At 36.0% G+C, this 14,505-nt stretch overlaps 3 protein-coding genes and 1 pseudogene across 6 annotated transcripts; 2 read left to right on the plus strand and 2 right to left on the minus strand.

The window, feature by feature from the left end:
* Window positions 1-2,482: 2,482 nt before the first annotated feature.
* Window positions 2,483-3,441, minus strand: LOC108854633 (protein LURP-one-related 8-like; annotated as a pseudogene).
* Window positions 3,442-5,998: 2,557 nt separating this feature from the next.
* On the plus strand, window positions 5,999-6,862 carry LOC108850998 (uncharacterized). Its single transcript, XM_018624436.2, has one exon. The coding sequence runs from the start codon at window positions 5,999-6,001 to the stop codon at window positions 6,860-6,862; it is 864 nt and encodes a 287-aa protein (XP_018479938.1).
* Window positions 6,863-8,261: 1,399 nt separating this feature from the next.
* LOC108854630 (probable galacturonosyltransferase 7) lies at window positions 8,262-11,514 on the minus strand. Its single transcript, XM_018628235.2, has 10 exons — window positions 11,158-11,514; window positions 11,040-11,071; window positions 10,925-10,966; window positions 10,775-10,834; window positions 10,389-10,458; window positions 10,255-10,301; window positions 9,868-10,169; window positions 9,361-9,712; window positions 8,728-9,261; window positions 8,262-8,652 (listed from the first exon to the last, which is right to left on the minus strand). Exons 1-10 carry the CDS (start codon window positions 11,306-11,308, stop codon window positions 8,374-8,376), a joined length of 1,869 nt encoding a protein of 622 aa, XP_018483737.2. The 5' UTR covers window positions 11,309-11,514; the 3' UTR covers window positions 8,262-8,373.
* Window positions 11,515-11,672: 158 nt separating this feature from the next.
* Window positions 11,673-14,200, plus strand: LOC108854631 (bifunctional protein FolD 1, mitochondrial). 4 transcript variants are annotated; one of them, XR_001949931.2, is made up of 7 exons: window positions 11,673-11,758; window positions 12,117-12,320; window positions 12,425-12,741; window positions 13,005-13,241; window positions 13,328-13,495; window positions 13,584-13,854; window positions 13,934-14,200. XR_001949931.2 is itself a non-coding variant. In XM_018628236.2 (6 exons), exons 2-6 carry the CDS (start codon window positions 12,149-12,151, stop codon window positions 13,746-13,748), a joined length of 1,059 nt encoding a protein of 352 aa, XP_018483738.1. In that variant the 5' UTR covers window positions 11,673-11,758; window positions 12,117-12,148; the 3' UTR covers window positions 13,749-13,958. The 4 variants fall into 4 exon arrangements, 3 of the variants coding, with proteins under 3 accessions (XP_018483738.1, XP_056864865.1, XP_018483739.1); XM_018628236.2 differs by having other exon boundaries at window positions 13,584-13,958; XM_057008885.1 differs by having other exon boundaries at window positions 11,673-12,320; window positions 13,584-13,958.
* The last annotated feature ends 305 nt before the right edge of the window (window positions 14,201-14,505 follow it).

Here is a 14,505-nt window from a genome sequence, read left to right on the forward strand (position 1 = left end):
CTGATTCTACTTCAACCTTTTCCATTAAGTATATGCTTAACTCATTAGCTGATTCAACACACTGATTCGCAGACTGCATTTGCTGATAAAGCGTGGAAAATAATGTGGAGCGACGACGAGTGCTACTAGATGAAGATCCATCAACCGTCGTATCAGTAACCAAACAAGCTGCCTGTCCAGTTTGACTTTCATTCGATGCATCTGTGTTCCTGCTCTGAGATATCTTATACGCATCAAATAAATTACGTAAAAGACGCATGACTTTTTCCTTCATCTCAATAGCAGTCGAACTATTTTTGCCGTACATGTTTTCAAAGCAAATAGTAGGAAACACCATCTTACAGCGTGGATCGAAGACACTGGCAACAATCAATATTGGGTTCAAGTTTTCCAAACCATCCCAATATTTGTCAAATTTTTCTTGCATGGGAAAAGTCATAGCTCTCACTTTAGGATCAGAATCATTACCCAGTGAGATGAATGATGCCTCGATACTGCAAATTTCATCATAACAAGAACTAGAGGTCACTGTTTTGAAAGCAGAAAATGCCAATGTTGAATCATAAAAAAGCTCCAAGATTTTTATCAAACGAGTAGCTTTATTCCAATCTTCTTCTACTGGTGGTCCATCTCTTTTTTTTTTGTTCTCCCACTCAAGAAAATAAGCATTATATGGTCTGTCTTCATCAGCCATTATATCAAACGTTGACCTGAATTTGAGAGCTGCTTCTAACATAAGGTAAGTAGCATTCCACCTAGTAGAACAATCCAAAACAAAGCTCCCTCTTGTAACATTCCTGCTTGTTCCTAACCGCATTTGAAAGGATTGAAATCGATGATCAGAAGATCTTAGATATTTCACTGCATTCCTAATAGCATCCACACTGCTACTGATTTCATCTAGACCATCCTTGACAATCAGGTTCAAAATATGAGCACAACATCGAACATGCATAAATTCTCCTCCTAAAACTAAAGCATCAGCGCTCATATACTGCAGCTTTTCTTTGAAGTGTCTAATAGCATTGTCATTGCTATGAGCATTATCAACAGTGATAGTGAAAATCTTCTCGATCCCCCATTCCATCATACAACTCTTGAGTCGTTCTGCAATTGTCTCTCCTTTATGATCAGGGACAGGCTTGAAACTTATAATTTTCCTTCTTAAACACCAGTTCTCATCGATGAAGTGAGCAGTGATTACCATATAACTTATACTAGTAGTAGACGCAGTCCACAAATCTGTAGTCAGACACAACCTTTGCTTATTCTTACTGAACAAACTCTTTAGAAAGGCCTTTTCTTCCATGTACATTTTGACTACATCCCTAGTGACTGTTGAACGTGAAGGAATCTCAAATTTAGGGACAGCAACCTCACAAAACTGAACAAATCCAGGACGTTCCACAAATGCAAATGGCAACTCATCTAAAACAATCATCTTAGCAGTTGCTTTTCTGCAAGCTTTTTGATCAAATCCAACTGACACCAGCTTGCCAGATTCACTACTTTTGACCAATGTCGTTTGAGTCTCAGAAGTAGAAGCAGAAGTAAGTTTGTATCCTTTGCATGCATTATGATGAGTCCACAAAACACTAGTACCAGACTTTGATTTGTACTTGAGAACTGAGGGGCAGTGGTTACAGCTAACCTTTTCTGGATCATCTTTGGATTTCGTAAAAAATTTCCAAGCATCAGAACGAGTCACATACTGCTTCTTTGGTTTTGCCGTCGACTCGTTAGTAGCATCAGAAGGATTTGTTGGCTGCTTCCTCTTTTGTCCAGCAGTTTGAGTTTTATTGGCCATAGAATCTCCCATCTACAATAATTATAAGAGAAAATTAGTTGATTATGAAACAGAGAAACAAACAAAACTGTCAGTGACTTGGTTTTTTAACGTTCTTCTTGCTCTCCTCTGTTTTTCCAAAAAAAATATTCATGTTTCTGTTTAATTTTTAATATCTTAAAGCATGCAAAATCAAACTAAACCTAGATAATAGTTGAAGGAGAAGAAAAAATAAATAAATACCTTCACTTAGTAATGCTTCAATGGCGATAGGAAGAAAAAGGTCAAAAGAAGAAGTGTTTCAAGAGAATAAGAAGTAAGAAGCTAAACCTCGGCTGCTGTGAGTTTTTCAATTGTTTAAGTGTTTCTTACTTTTTTAACTAGGGCTTCTTTAATGTAAACGATTAATAATATATGGAATTAATTATTAACAAGAAAATTAACTTTTATAACAAATCAATTATCATGTATCGTTGTATATAATGTATATATATTTATATGTTTTTGTTTTTATCGGTTTTGTTCGGTTTATTCGGTTTGATCGGTTATAAACCTAACCATATCCAAATCCTACGGTTTTTATAAAATCATATCCATTCGGTTTATATGGTATATACCAAATCCAAACCATATTGTTTATTTCGGTTCGGTTCGGTTCGGTTCGGTTCGGTATTACCATATTGAACAGGCCTATAAATTACACAACAACAACATAGAACTAATATCATACTTACAAAGCTTAAAGAAAATAAGTTCAATAAGATCTAATCATTTGGTCAAGAATGATGGTAAATGCCATGGCCACACAAGGCTCCATCTCCGATTCAACTATAAGTTTTAAAACATCTTTTCCAAAGGCAACTCCCCCGACCATTGCCTCTTTCCTCTTGATCTCAGCTGCTTTCTTCTTGTTCCTCCTCTCGTCCATTATTTTGCAGCTTCTTTGGTCGAATGATCCTTCAATCTCGTATACTACTGTTTTTTTGCGCTAACCCACGCCAAGCTCCTCTGGTTCGTCATTATACTATTACTAACGCTTTTTCTCACTGTGAATATTGGGTCTCTTTGTGTTTCTCTATCGTATACCACCCAGCAATCTCCATGCTCAGTTTCTAAATAAATAATCAAGACGAAATTAAGATTAGTTTCATAATAATATGGTTATATAAAATAAACATTTCATGTTAAAGGTTTATTATGTGGATCTATCATGTTACAAATTGAGTTAGGATATCAAAAAGAATATATAAGCAAAGAAAGAACATGTATGTACCTTGCGGCAGATGGAGAGAAGGGGTAAGCCGGAAGCGTCTATAAGGATGATGTTGTCTTTGGAAGAATTCATGTAATTATCAACCCTAAAGATAAGATCTCCACTAGAGTTGTAAACTGTGAATCCATCACAGTTAAAGAGAAGAGACTTCTTCCACGCCGTTAAAAACGCAGCTGCTTTACTATCGTGCAAGCTCTCTCCGCAAGTGTTTTGGCAGCTTTGGGTGAACTTTTTTCATCTTTTTCTTTGTTTCTGTCTTGTTTTCGTTTGGTGAGTTCTGATGATTGTTGTTGGAGTACATGAGTTGATCTTTGTTTGTTGGACAAATGAGAAGAGGTCGTTGCGTGTTTATAAATACTATTGTAGACAGAAAGAAAGAATGTGATGCTTATTTGATCATATTCTACATAATTCAGGATATTATTTATTTATCATGTTCTAAATAATTAAATTGGTATCCATAGTTTTAGGTGATTTGGTTTATTTGTCATTATTTATTTTTTGTTTGTCAAATTCTCCATAATTGTTTATTTGTCAAATTTTCCATAATTTTAGGTATTTTGCTTATTTATTATGTTTTCAGTAATTTTAGTTTTAATTATTTGTCATATTCTACATAATTCAGGGTATTATTTATTTATCATGTTCTAAATGATTAAATTGGTATCCATTGTTTTAGGTGATTTGGCTTATTTTCATTGTTTATTGTTTGTTTGTCAAATTTTATATAATTTTTATTTGTAAAATTCTCCATAATTATAGGTATTTTGTTTATTTATTATGCTGAGAAGCGATTAGCGGTGGGGAAGAGAGAAGACAATCCTGACATTTTTTTTTTCTTGAAAAATAATCCCAACAAAATTCCACCATTTTTTTTAAAGTCTAATAAAATAATTTCCTTGTGATATTTTTCCCACATCCATTGTTATAACAAAATGTTTCACTTACGTTGACATCTCTCTTACATCTCTCTGCCAAAGTTGCCTTTTGAGTGCATCTTTTTATATTAAAAAGAGGAGTTTCTATATGAAATATACTTTCATCTTTTTGCATTAATAAATATTTCTGCAGGATTAATGCATTATTCTCCAAAATTTGAACTCATAAGGTGCAATTTCCCTTAAAATATTTTCCTTGTGATATTTTTCCCACATCCATTGTTATAACAAAATGTTCCACTTTCATTGACATCTCTCTTACATCTTTGTATTCCTTTCGTTTGTTTAGACTATCCACATTGGTTTTAACACACAACACCCTTCACATCATATTCTTTTTTTCCACATCTGTTTTTCTCTCTTCCATATAATAATTTAACACCTACTCATTTTTTATACTCTACAATGATTTGTTTAATAAAATTCAACACCCTACCTTACTATTTTTATTTTTATTCTATATCTTTTATTTTGTATGTTTTGGGGTTTGCTGGAAGATTGATTTTGAAATTAGTAATTGTTAGGATTTGAATAGTTGAAAGGATAATTTGAAGAATTTTGAGTATTGTTGGAAGGGTTTTTGTTGGGATCTATTTTCTTAACAAAGATAGATGAATTTAGAAAGAGAATTTATGAAAAGATAAAGATGATTTTTTTTCTGTGTCCAAATCTAATGAAACAAGTCTCTATTTATAGAATATAAAAATGATAAATTTTGATATAATTTTTAAAAATATATATAATTTAGTATATAAAATTGAATCAAATAATGTTGTAGGTGTAAAAAAAAAAGAAAAAACTCAGCACATCCAAAACAAGAAGTGTCTCCATCGTCACTTTCCCACCATCCAGTAATGCTGTGCCACGTCGTCTCTCTCTCCTTTTCTTTAGATTTCAACCCGTTTGATTTTTTCAACACGATCAATGACACCTCATTTTCAACTTCTCATTAAACATACCATTGCATGGTGTCAACTGTTGAATTTGAAAATTCAACACACCATTGTAACTAGTCTTATAACCAAAAAGATTGCGGTTTATGCGTCATGTGTACACAAAAAGTTGATTACGACCTTTCGTCCCATTTTTCATCAAGTGATTGAAGACTACGCTCTGTACTTGGTACAATATATGTTTCTCTTTGTTTGCTTGTAGCACATATTGCAGAGTAGTGTAAATACAAACCTAAGCTGTCTCGCCTACCGAATCTGATTCCTCGCCTTAGTAGTTGTATCTTAGTGTGTGTTTTATATTATATGACCATTTTGCATCCTACTACCTCGTCCGGCATCATCAAATGTGTATTTAAGCTAATGAAGTTTTTTGAGAAAATTTATGTATATTACTAATACTTTCTCCATTCCACGAAGATAAAAGTTCTAAATTATTTATTTATTTTATTAAGATGGAAATTTTATGTTACACATTTTAGCTTGCTTAACCAATTTTATTCATATTAATTACAATAATTACTGTTAAAATATTTTTTTGTAACTATAGTTTTAAATAAAAATTATCTTTGGCATTGTAAATTTATTTTAAAGCGCGAAAAACTTTTTTTGTATCTTTATGGAATGGAGTAAATAGTAGAAAACATTCGTGTTTCTATATATTAAATTATTAATGCTGAAGTACAAAAAGGAATTAACCCTTAGACTTGCACAAAAATTACATACCCATGCCATTAACAACACAATTTTGTCATTTTTTTTTACTTAAATTTCATGATATAACATTAAATTTCGGCTTACAAATCATTAATGCCCCAGATCACTCTTAAATGACGTATTTAAATATCCATGTAGCTTAGATTTTGCATATAAAATATGTGACAATTAAAAAATAAAATCAACAAAGAATATTCCAAAAACATTCCAAAAACTACTGCTAAATTTACGATAATTAAAAAAAAATCAACAAAGAATATTTTTTTTCCTAATTCTACGCAGTCAGCATTTAATAAGTCACGAAATTCGTCACTTGCGGCCATTAGCGAGACCGATGGTGCACTGTCAACTCGGGTCGGGCATAACAGCCAGCTTTTGGCACGACAATTGGACTTCCTTTGGTCCCCTTATTGAGCTGGTGGGAGACAGAGGACCTCAGATAACCGGTATACACATTGATGCGGTGGTATCTGAAGCGTTGAATGGAGATGGGTGGAGGCTAGATAGCATGCGCAGTAGAAGTCCCACAATTACTCTGTTGAGAGCCTGCCTTCCTAATGCTCAAGAAGTCATAAATTCGGAAGTGGATGATACCTTTGTTTGGATCCCTGAGCCTGGAAGAGGAGATGGGAGCTTCTCAGCTAGTTCAACTTGGAGGGCATTGCACCATTACCCAACAGTAGTATATTGGCATAAAGCCGTGTGGTTCACGGGGAGGGTGCCTAAACACGCCTTTATTTCTTGGCTAGCTGCGAGAGATCGTTTGACTACAAGGGATAGAATGTTGAGTTGGGGTCTGACGGTCCCTGCAAACTGTGTCCTGTGCGCTTCACATTCCGAGTCAAGGGATCATTTGTTCTTTGACTGCACCTATAGCACACAGGTTTGGACTTTCTTTGTCAATAGATTGCATATCTCCCCTCCACAGGGATTTGAAGCAATTCTGAGATGGTTGACTGCTCCGTCAAGAGACGCTAACGTGACTCTATTGGTGAGATTGATCTTTCAAGCAGTTTTGTATTTGCTTTGGAAAGAAAGAAATGGTAGAGTCCATTCATCGGTGGAGAAGTCGCCGGGTGCAATCATATCTGAGGTCAAGCATCTTATCCGGCTCAGATTGGATCCTATAGCTCGCAGACAGGTTTTGGCGCCAGGAGAGTTCTCAGTGCTAGCGGTGTGGCTTCAAAGTTTTGACTGATTTCTTTGATGCAGATTTTGGTCCTTGACTGCTTGCCTTCTGCAGGTTCGGTTAAAGGTAGTGGTTTGGGCCGTCTAGGCTTTTAGTATTTTCTATTGCGTTTTTTTAGTTGTTGGCCCGGGTCTTGGGTTTGTAATAAGGTTTTTATTAATAAATGGAAATTTAAAAAAAAAAAAAAAAAAAAAAAGAAGTCACGAAATTCTCTCTACAAAAACTTACCATATACAAAAATATAGAATTTAATTATCGTAGTTATATTGCTTCTCTCCGTTAAAACTTGGTTGGCAAGTTTTAGTTATTTATAATTTTTACCAACAAAGAATATTCCAAAAAATTTATATTGTTATCATTTTGAAGATATATTTATATTATTATCATCTATCTTATCTTATAATCAATTCATGTATTGTTATCAGCAAAGAATAGTTTTTCACAAAGACATGTAATCATCTATCTTATCAATTCATACATTAGTGGTTTATATTTTAAAAAATTTAAATCAAAATGCGTTACATATTTTGAAAAATTTAGATAGTTATTGTTTTTTTTTGACAACAATGAAACTAAACTATTATCTACGCTAACTAAAAGTTATTAATTTTTTCATAGTTCTATATTCAAATTTATGTTTCCTAAATATATTATGCATATCTTGATTGTTTTTTTTTTGGGGTTACTTTTACAATTGGTTTTCATTGTTGCTATCGGAAATAATTTTTAAAATAAAATCTATTAAAAATAAATCCAAATTACAGATTTTAGAGTTTCTTATTTAATAAACCCCAAAAATCTACACTAAATGCTCTAATATTATACAGTTTATGTTAAGTTTACCAAGTAAATCACAAATTCGGTTTGTCTAAATAATATATTTGTTTTCAAAAATCTCAATAATATATTTGAACTTTATACTTAACTTTAAAACAAAATATTTGTATTATGATTTAATAAAACCCACAAGTATACTTTAACCTCTAATACTTTACTGTTTAATTTATTAAATAAATTAAATAAAAGTACAGTAAAAGAAAAACACAATCTCATAGTTTATAAATGAAGGTTAATCACATTGAACAAGACACACCAAAGTGAAACTTGAAAAAATATATTAATCTACAACACAATAAGTATAAACAATTAAATTTATCGAATTTTGAAAAGTTAAAACATATGATTAAAAAAACAAACATCTGCGCGGACGCACGGGTCAAAAGCTAGTTTTTAGTATTAAAAACTTACACAATGACAAATGGAAAATAACGTTAGTAAAAGAAATGATGGCACACCTTTCTTAACCAAAAAATCATATACAACACCATGTTTCTTTTCAAAATCTTAATATCAAAAGCTGATTTTGCAATGCATTCAGGATTATTTACCCCCCCCCCCCCCCCCCCCCTCCTCAACAAAAAATGAGATGCCTCTCTAAATCTTTTTCTTTGCGTGTGTGACCAACCAACCTGCTTCTACAGCATTGTCCCGAGTAGTTTCTTCTACTTGCTCTCTCTCCATCAAGGATTCACGTTACAGTCAGTCAAGAATCCATCTTCCCTATTCAGATGCTCTCTCCAATAGCTTTTGTACTGTGGGATTCCCATCTCTAGCCACGGCTTCATGTTCCCATTGTAGTGCAAGGTCGCTGCGTTTTTTATACTTTGGGGTTTGATGTAGTAGTCATGACCAAGCCCTGATAGGGCCCATTTATCGTCAAGAGCATAAACTTTGTCTTGAAACGTAAGCAAGCTTGCTTTCAATGCAATTGCTTCTCTCGATTCACCTCCACCACTCATCTGCCACACACCAAAACAAGACATAAGCATAAAGAATCACCCAATTTCTCTTTCAGGTTCTTTCAGAAAACTGACCTGTTTGTAAAATTCCCGGTAGGTTTCTGAAACTCCCAGTTCCCTCCATCTAGCAAGATCAATGACATTCAATCCAGACATCCAGAGACAAGCGTTAGCATCGAAACTCCTTCTCTTGAGACTCTTTAGCTGACCCAATCTCACAGAGCACGACTTCACAGCGCCATTCACTTTTCCTTCCATATCAAGCTCCCATAGGGGAGACAAGTCTCGCTGGACTACAACGTCGTGATCCAGAACCACAACCTTTTCCAGCTTGTGAAATATTTTCGAAAGAAGATAGTGAGATTGAGAGAAACTGGATAAGTAGTGTGTTCTATTCCCTTGTGACGCCAAACTGTTTTCACCACCTGTGAAGGAGACACGGAACTCTGTAGGCAAGGAGAGTTTCACATCTGAGTTACCAAGCTCCATCTTTTCAATGTTCAACACTTGAATAGCTGCTTGTTTGCAGGGATTCCTGATAAACCATTGTTTCATCGCAAAGTAGTTCTGCTCGTCTGTCACTACGTGGAAAACGAAGTTTTTACTTTCCTGAAACATCAACAATCAACCAGATATAAGGGCTCTGTGACTGCATGAACAAGAAAGAAAAATAAACAGTCAGTGAAGCAAACTGGATTTACTACATACCCTTGCGTGTACAACCGTTGAGTTGATCACAACGGAAGATGCAAGTATACTGTCGGAGATGATAACAAAGTGAAGCAATGAGGGATCTGAAAATTTCTCACTATTCTCAATATCAACTGAACCTGACTTGAAATGTTCAACAGTTAGCCTCATTGACAAGCAATGAAGACTCTTAGGCATTGTCTGCACGGCAAGCTGGTAGAGGAACACGCTCTGTTTCATGTGGAAACTTGCTTCATCCTCAGTCAAATCCAATATCTGTCTCAGTTTCTTGTCAACATTGTTACAGTCGACCGGAAAAGCCTTTGCCTTTGCAATTACAGCTTCCATCTTCTGAAACTTTTTATCAACTCTGGTAGAACAGTGGAAAAGAGATAAGGAAAATTAGCAGAGGGGTCTACACATACAAGCTTCTCCTGAAAGAGATAAAACCACATCCATTGCATCTCTCCTAGAACTAACTGTCAGTACGAACATGCTTAAACTCAAAACTGGTACAGAACTTACTGTGGTGGAAGGTCACCATCTGCTGAAGTTTCACTAAGAATACGCTCAAACTCTTGGATGTTCTGTTTCATATCCCGAGTCAACTTGTTTTGAGAAGGTATTTTAGCAATACTCGGATAGTATGCCCTGGCCACAAATAGCAAGTCCTTCATGTGCTTCACCTTAGCATCTTTCATCGGTTCCTTATTTTCCTCCCTCCAGAGACAGTAGCTCCCGTATTTTACTTGACAAGTTCTCTGACTTTCATCAACACTAACTATCGCCCGCTGACCACCTTTGTACGAGACTTCAGTCTTTGTTTTCTGTCCACAGAACAAAACTTAAGACGAATTGGTGATAGTAACAAAAAAAAAGTATACTACAGAAACAACTTAATCCATCTGTTACATTTGCAGGGCTTGGGTTGGCAACAAGAGGTGGGGACACTGGTACTCCTGCAGATCAATCGAGGGATCAGAATCAAAATAAAACTAGAGGGGGGGAGATATATTTAGAAACTGTAAACATGTAAAAAGGTAAACCTTTCTTCTTAGAATCCCTGATGATTGTCCTATTCATCATATCTCTGGAACCCTCGTTCACGTCCCTTTTCTAACATGTGAAACAAGAGAAAAGAAACACTTTCAACCATCTCCACCCAACCCAAAGGTGAGATATACATGAAGCAAGCAACATAAATTCATGAATATATTTCAACACCATGAGACACAGTCAAAATAAATACACTCGATTATAAAAAAGTTTCATGATTCACTGAGGTTAGTTATGGAGTTCTTCTAAGTCAAGCAGGGATACAAAGAATTATCCTTTCTTTCTAATAATGTTAGCGAAAGAACTCTGATTGAATACATATACATAGACCAGATCTGTAATGAGTGCGTGACAAGTTATTATAAACAAAACCAACCTCGGGAGGCACTGGATTGAGTTTTTGGAGAACCGCATCGACTCTGTCAGATATATCTCTCTGCAAAAAAAAAAAAAAAGCGAGGAAGTAAAGAATAAAACGGCTATCGAATCAATCAAACGAGAGAGAGAGAGAGAGATAAACGAATACCTGAGAATGCTTAGTAGCATTGATTCTGCTAAAGCTATTGAACTGATTCCAAAAAATAAAAAAAAGAGCGTTACGAACATTCAAAACCATTTAAGGAAAGAGCAAAATGGCTTACAAGAGAAGATGGTTGAACAGTGACGACGGGGCCTGGAGGAAAAAAAAAAAAACAAAGGTAAAAGGAAGAGATAGATCTGAAACAAAGATCGAGTGTGATGGAGGAGAAAGAGAGATACCAGGAGAGTGGAAGGTGTTGTGTAGGCCGAGCAAGAAAGCTAGAGGAACCAGCATTGACAGGATCACCAGAACCATTACTCCTATAACCAGAACTTTCCACCGCCGCTTTCCTCCTCCGCCTCCTCCGCCTCCTCCTCCTCCGCCTTTCATGTTTTTTTCTCCGATTTAGATTCGATCAGTCAATCAATGCCTTTTTCAAATTACGAACCGCATTGGATCTCGGAAACGACGGCGTTTTGGCTCCTCGATTTACACTCAATCAACACTCAAGTGCTGCCACGGACTATCGTCCCTGTCTCTTCCGTCTTTGCTACTTGGGAGGAGAAGGTAGACAGAGAGAGAGGGAGAGAGACACACACACACACAACTGTTTTTTTTTTCTCGCACGTGTGGAACTGTCTCATCCGTTTGATTATTCAACCCACTTGTAGATCAATATCAGGATCATGACACGTGTACTTTTCCACACGTGTGGTGAGTTATTATTAATTTTTTTAACTCTTTCGTTTGATAGTCTCGCCGATAAAAGTCCAAAACTCCGAGCAGGCCTAGCGAGATATTCGTCACCGCCGCGACGCCGTTGACGCTTATACTACTTTGGTAATAATCTCTCTTCCTCCTCCTCTTCTGTACCAAGTAAAGATAATTGGTTGTGAAAGCATATGACTTTTTTGTGTTTAATCTGCTGCTGCATTATTTGTTTGTGTGGATGTAACGAAGGAGATGAGTTACTTAAGACGATCAAGTCATCAAAAAAAGATTGATCCTTTTATGTCCAAGCTTATCCGTCTGAGATTCTCTTAACTTGTCGGGTCTGTTTGTATGGATGTAATGAATGATATTAGTTGGCACGATCAGCCTTTATGTTTAGCTTATATTGTTTTCACATTTGACTAATTAGGTTTCTTTCAATGGTGTTCTGTTTTTTTTGTTTTTTCTCTCTTTTCATGTGATTAAGTGACTACTACTGCTTACTATTGCGTTTCGAGCATGTTACTGATCGCGAGGAAAGCTTTGGCCTTGGCGCATAACAAGACTATTCGTTTGACGACTAGGGAAGTTCATTGCTTAAGCTCCATTTTACTGTCTCCTCCTCTCGTGTCTCTTGACTTGCCTGAAAACTGGGTTCCTTACTCTCATCCTCCATCCTCCATTGCCTTCGGTAAGTCTCTCTCTCTCCCTACTCTAGTGTACTACTTGTTCTTATCTTCTCTTCATATATTTACAATGTGTGTTTTTGGTGTGTCCTTGCTTTCTTTCATACAGAGGGCGAACAGAAGACTGTGGTGATTGATGGAAAAGCGATAGCAGAGGAGATCAGAACGAAGATTGTTAGTGAAGTGTGGAAGATGAAAAATGATGTGGGGAAAGTCCCTGGTCTTGCGGTTGTTTTGGTTGGGGAACAAAGAGACTCCCAGACTTATGTACGGAACAAGATTAAAGCTTGTGAAGAAACTGGGATTAAATCTGTTTTGGCTGAGTTGCCTGAGGATTGTACTGAAGGAGATATTATCAGTGTGTTGAAAAAGTTCAATGAAGACACATCTATTCACGGAGTTCTCGTGCAGCTTCCTTTGCCCCAGGTATGTTGTGCAATATATGAGTCATGACATTGTGATGGTGGATGAGTGCTGTTGATGTCAAAGATTAGTTCTATGTTTACATTGTTTTCCTTTGAGTTTTTTTTTTAAAATCCAATTTTAATTTCGTTGGTGGATCATATAATTAATATGTTATGCCGTTGAGACTCTAAGTCATATCAACTGTGGATATCTTTTTTTAGGAGGCCTTTCTTTTATTGTTACGGTTTCTTATACTTTCATGTAATGAAACATGTCGTGCGCAGCATCTTGATGAAGCAAAGATCTTGAATATGGTGAGGTTAGAGAAAGATGTTGATGGGTTCCATCCATTAAACATGGGGAATCTCGCAATGAGAGGGAGGGAGCCGCTGTTCGTATCTTGCACCCCTAAGGGATGTGTGGAGTTGCTGATCAGAGCAGGTGTTGAGCTAGCAGGAAAAAACGCTGTGGTGATTGGAAGAAGCAACATCGTTGGTCTCCCAATGTCTTTACTATTGCAGGTATTAGCCTTTTTATAGCTATGATTGAGCATTTGGTTTGGGTATTAACTATGCATTTGTATGTCTTTGCTGACATTATTGGGTAGAGGTATGACGCTACAGTAAGCACGGTGCATGCCTTTTCAAAGGATCCAGAGCACATTACAAGGGAAGCTGATATAGTGGTTGCAGCCGCGGGTGTGCCTAATCTTGTTCGTGGAAGTTGGCTGAAGCCTGGAGCAGTTGTCATTGATGTTGGAACATGTCCTGTTGAGGTAAAAAGAAAAAAAACTACTCATAAAAACTTAGGTTAGAGCCTAAATAAAGAGACCAAATGTTTGTTCTTGGGTATGATTATGACAGGATAGTAGCTGTGAGCAAGGTTATCGTCTTGTTGGAGATGTATGCTACGAGGAAGCGTTAGGTGTAGCCTCAGCGATCACTCCTGTACCTGGAGGAGTCGGACCCATGACCATTGCCATGCTACTATGCAATACCTTGGATGCTGCCAAGCGGACATCCTTGTGATAAAATGGTTATCTCTGTCTTATAATCAAACCTTCATTAACCAAAGAGATGAGATTCCATGTTGTCGGGGGTTGTCTGAATAATCATGTTCTAGCTCTTTTTCAGAGTAAGAGTTTAATGCTTTTGTTGTAGTAGCTGGTTTCTAGATAACAGTCCAATGTTATTGTTTCACTGGCGTTTGCAAGATGAGGAAGGCATGGTAGTTATGCATGTGGTAGTTGTTGGATCATGAGTAGTAGCAGTAGTAGTTTGCATGTGACGTCAAGCTTAAAGAATGAGTGAAAGCAAGAGTTGTCACATGAAGGATCACGGAACAAATGCTTGCTTCAATCTTCACACGTGATGTTGAAGGGGGAATATTCTAAAGGCACTCTTTCCCTTTAACCCGGTTTGCATTTTCGGTTTCATCAGCTGTGTAGAAAGATGAGGACAGAGTTATTTTCAATTCATTTATATATATATATATATATATATATATATATCTTCTTTTACATCTTCAACTTACTTTAGTCATAATTAAAACAACAACAAAGCAACCTCATCTTGATTTCTTCATTAATTTGAACAGCTTCTGTATTTGGAACATATTTTGAAAACCAATCCTTATTTAGTTAGAAATCTTTGAGTTATCAAATTTCATAAAACCATCTTTATATAGTAAAGAGAAGAACAATTAGTGTTGAGTTTCATAACTAAATCACTAAGACTAATAATTTGTTTATATAATTAAAATTTAGTATCCAAAAAATGATTATAT

The sequence above is a fragment of the Raphanus sativus genome, chromosome 4 (genome assembly GCF_000801105.2).
Source record: "Raphanus sativus cultivar WK10039 chromosome 4, ASM80110v3, whole genome shotgun sequence".
NCBI lineage: Eukaryota > Viridiplantae > Streptophyta > Magnoliopsida > Brassicales > Brassicaceae > Raphanus > Raphanus sativus.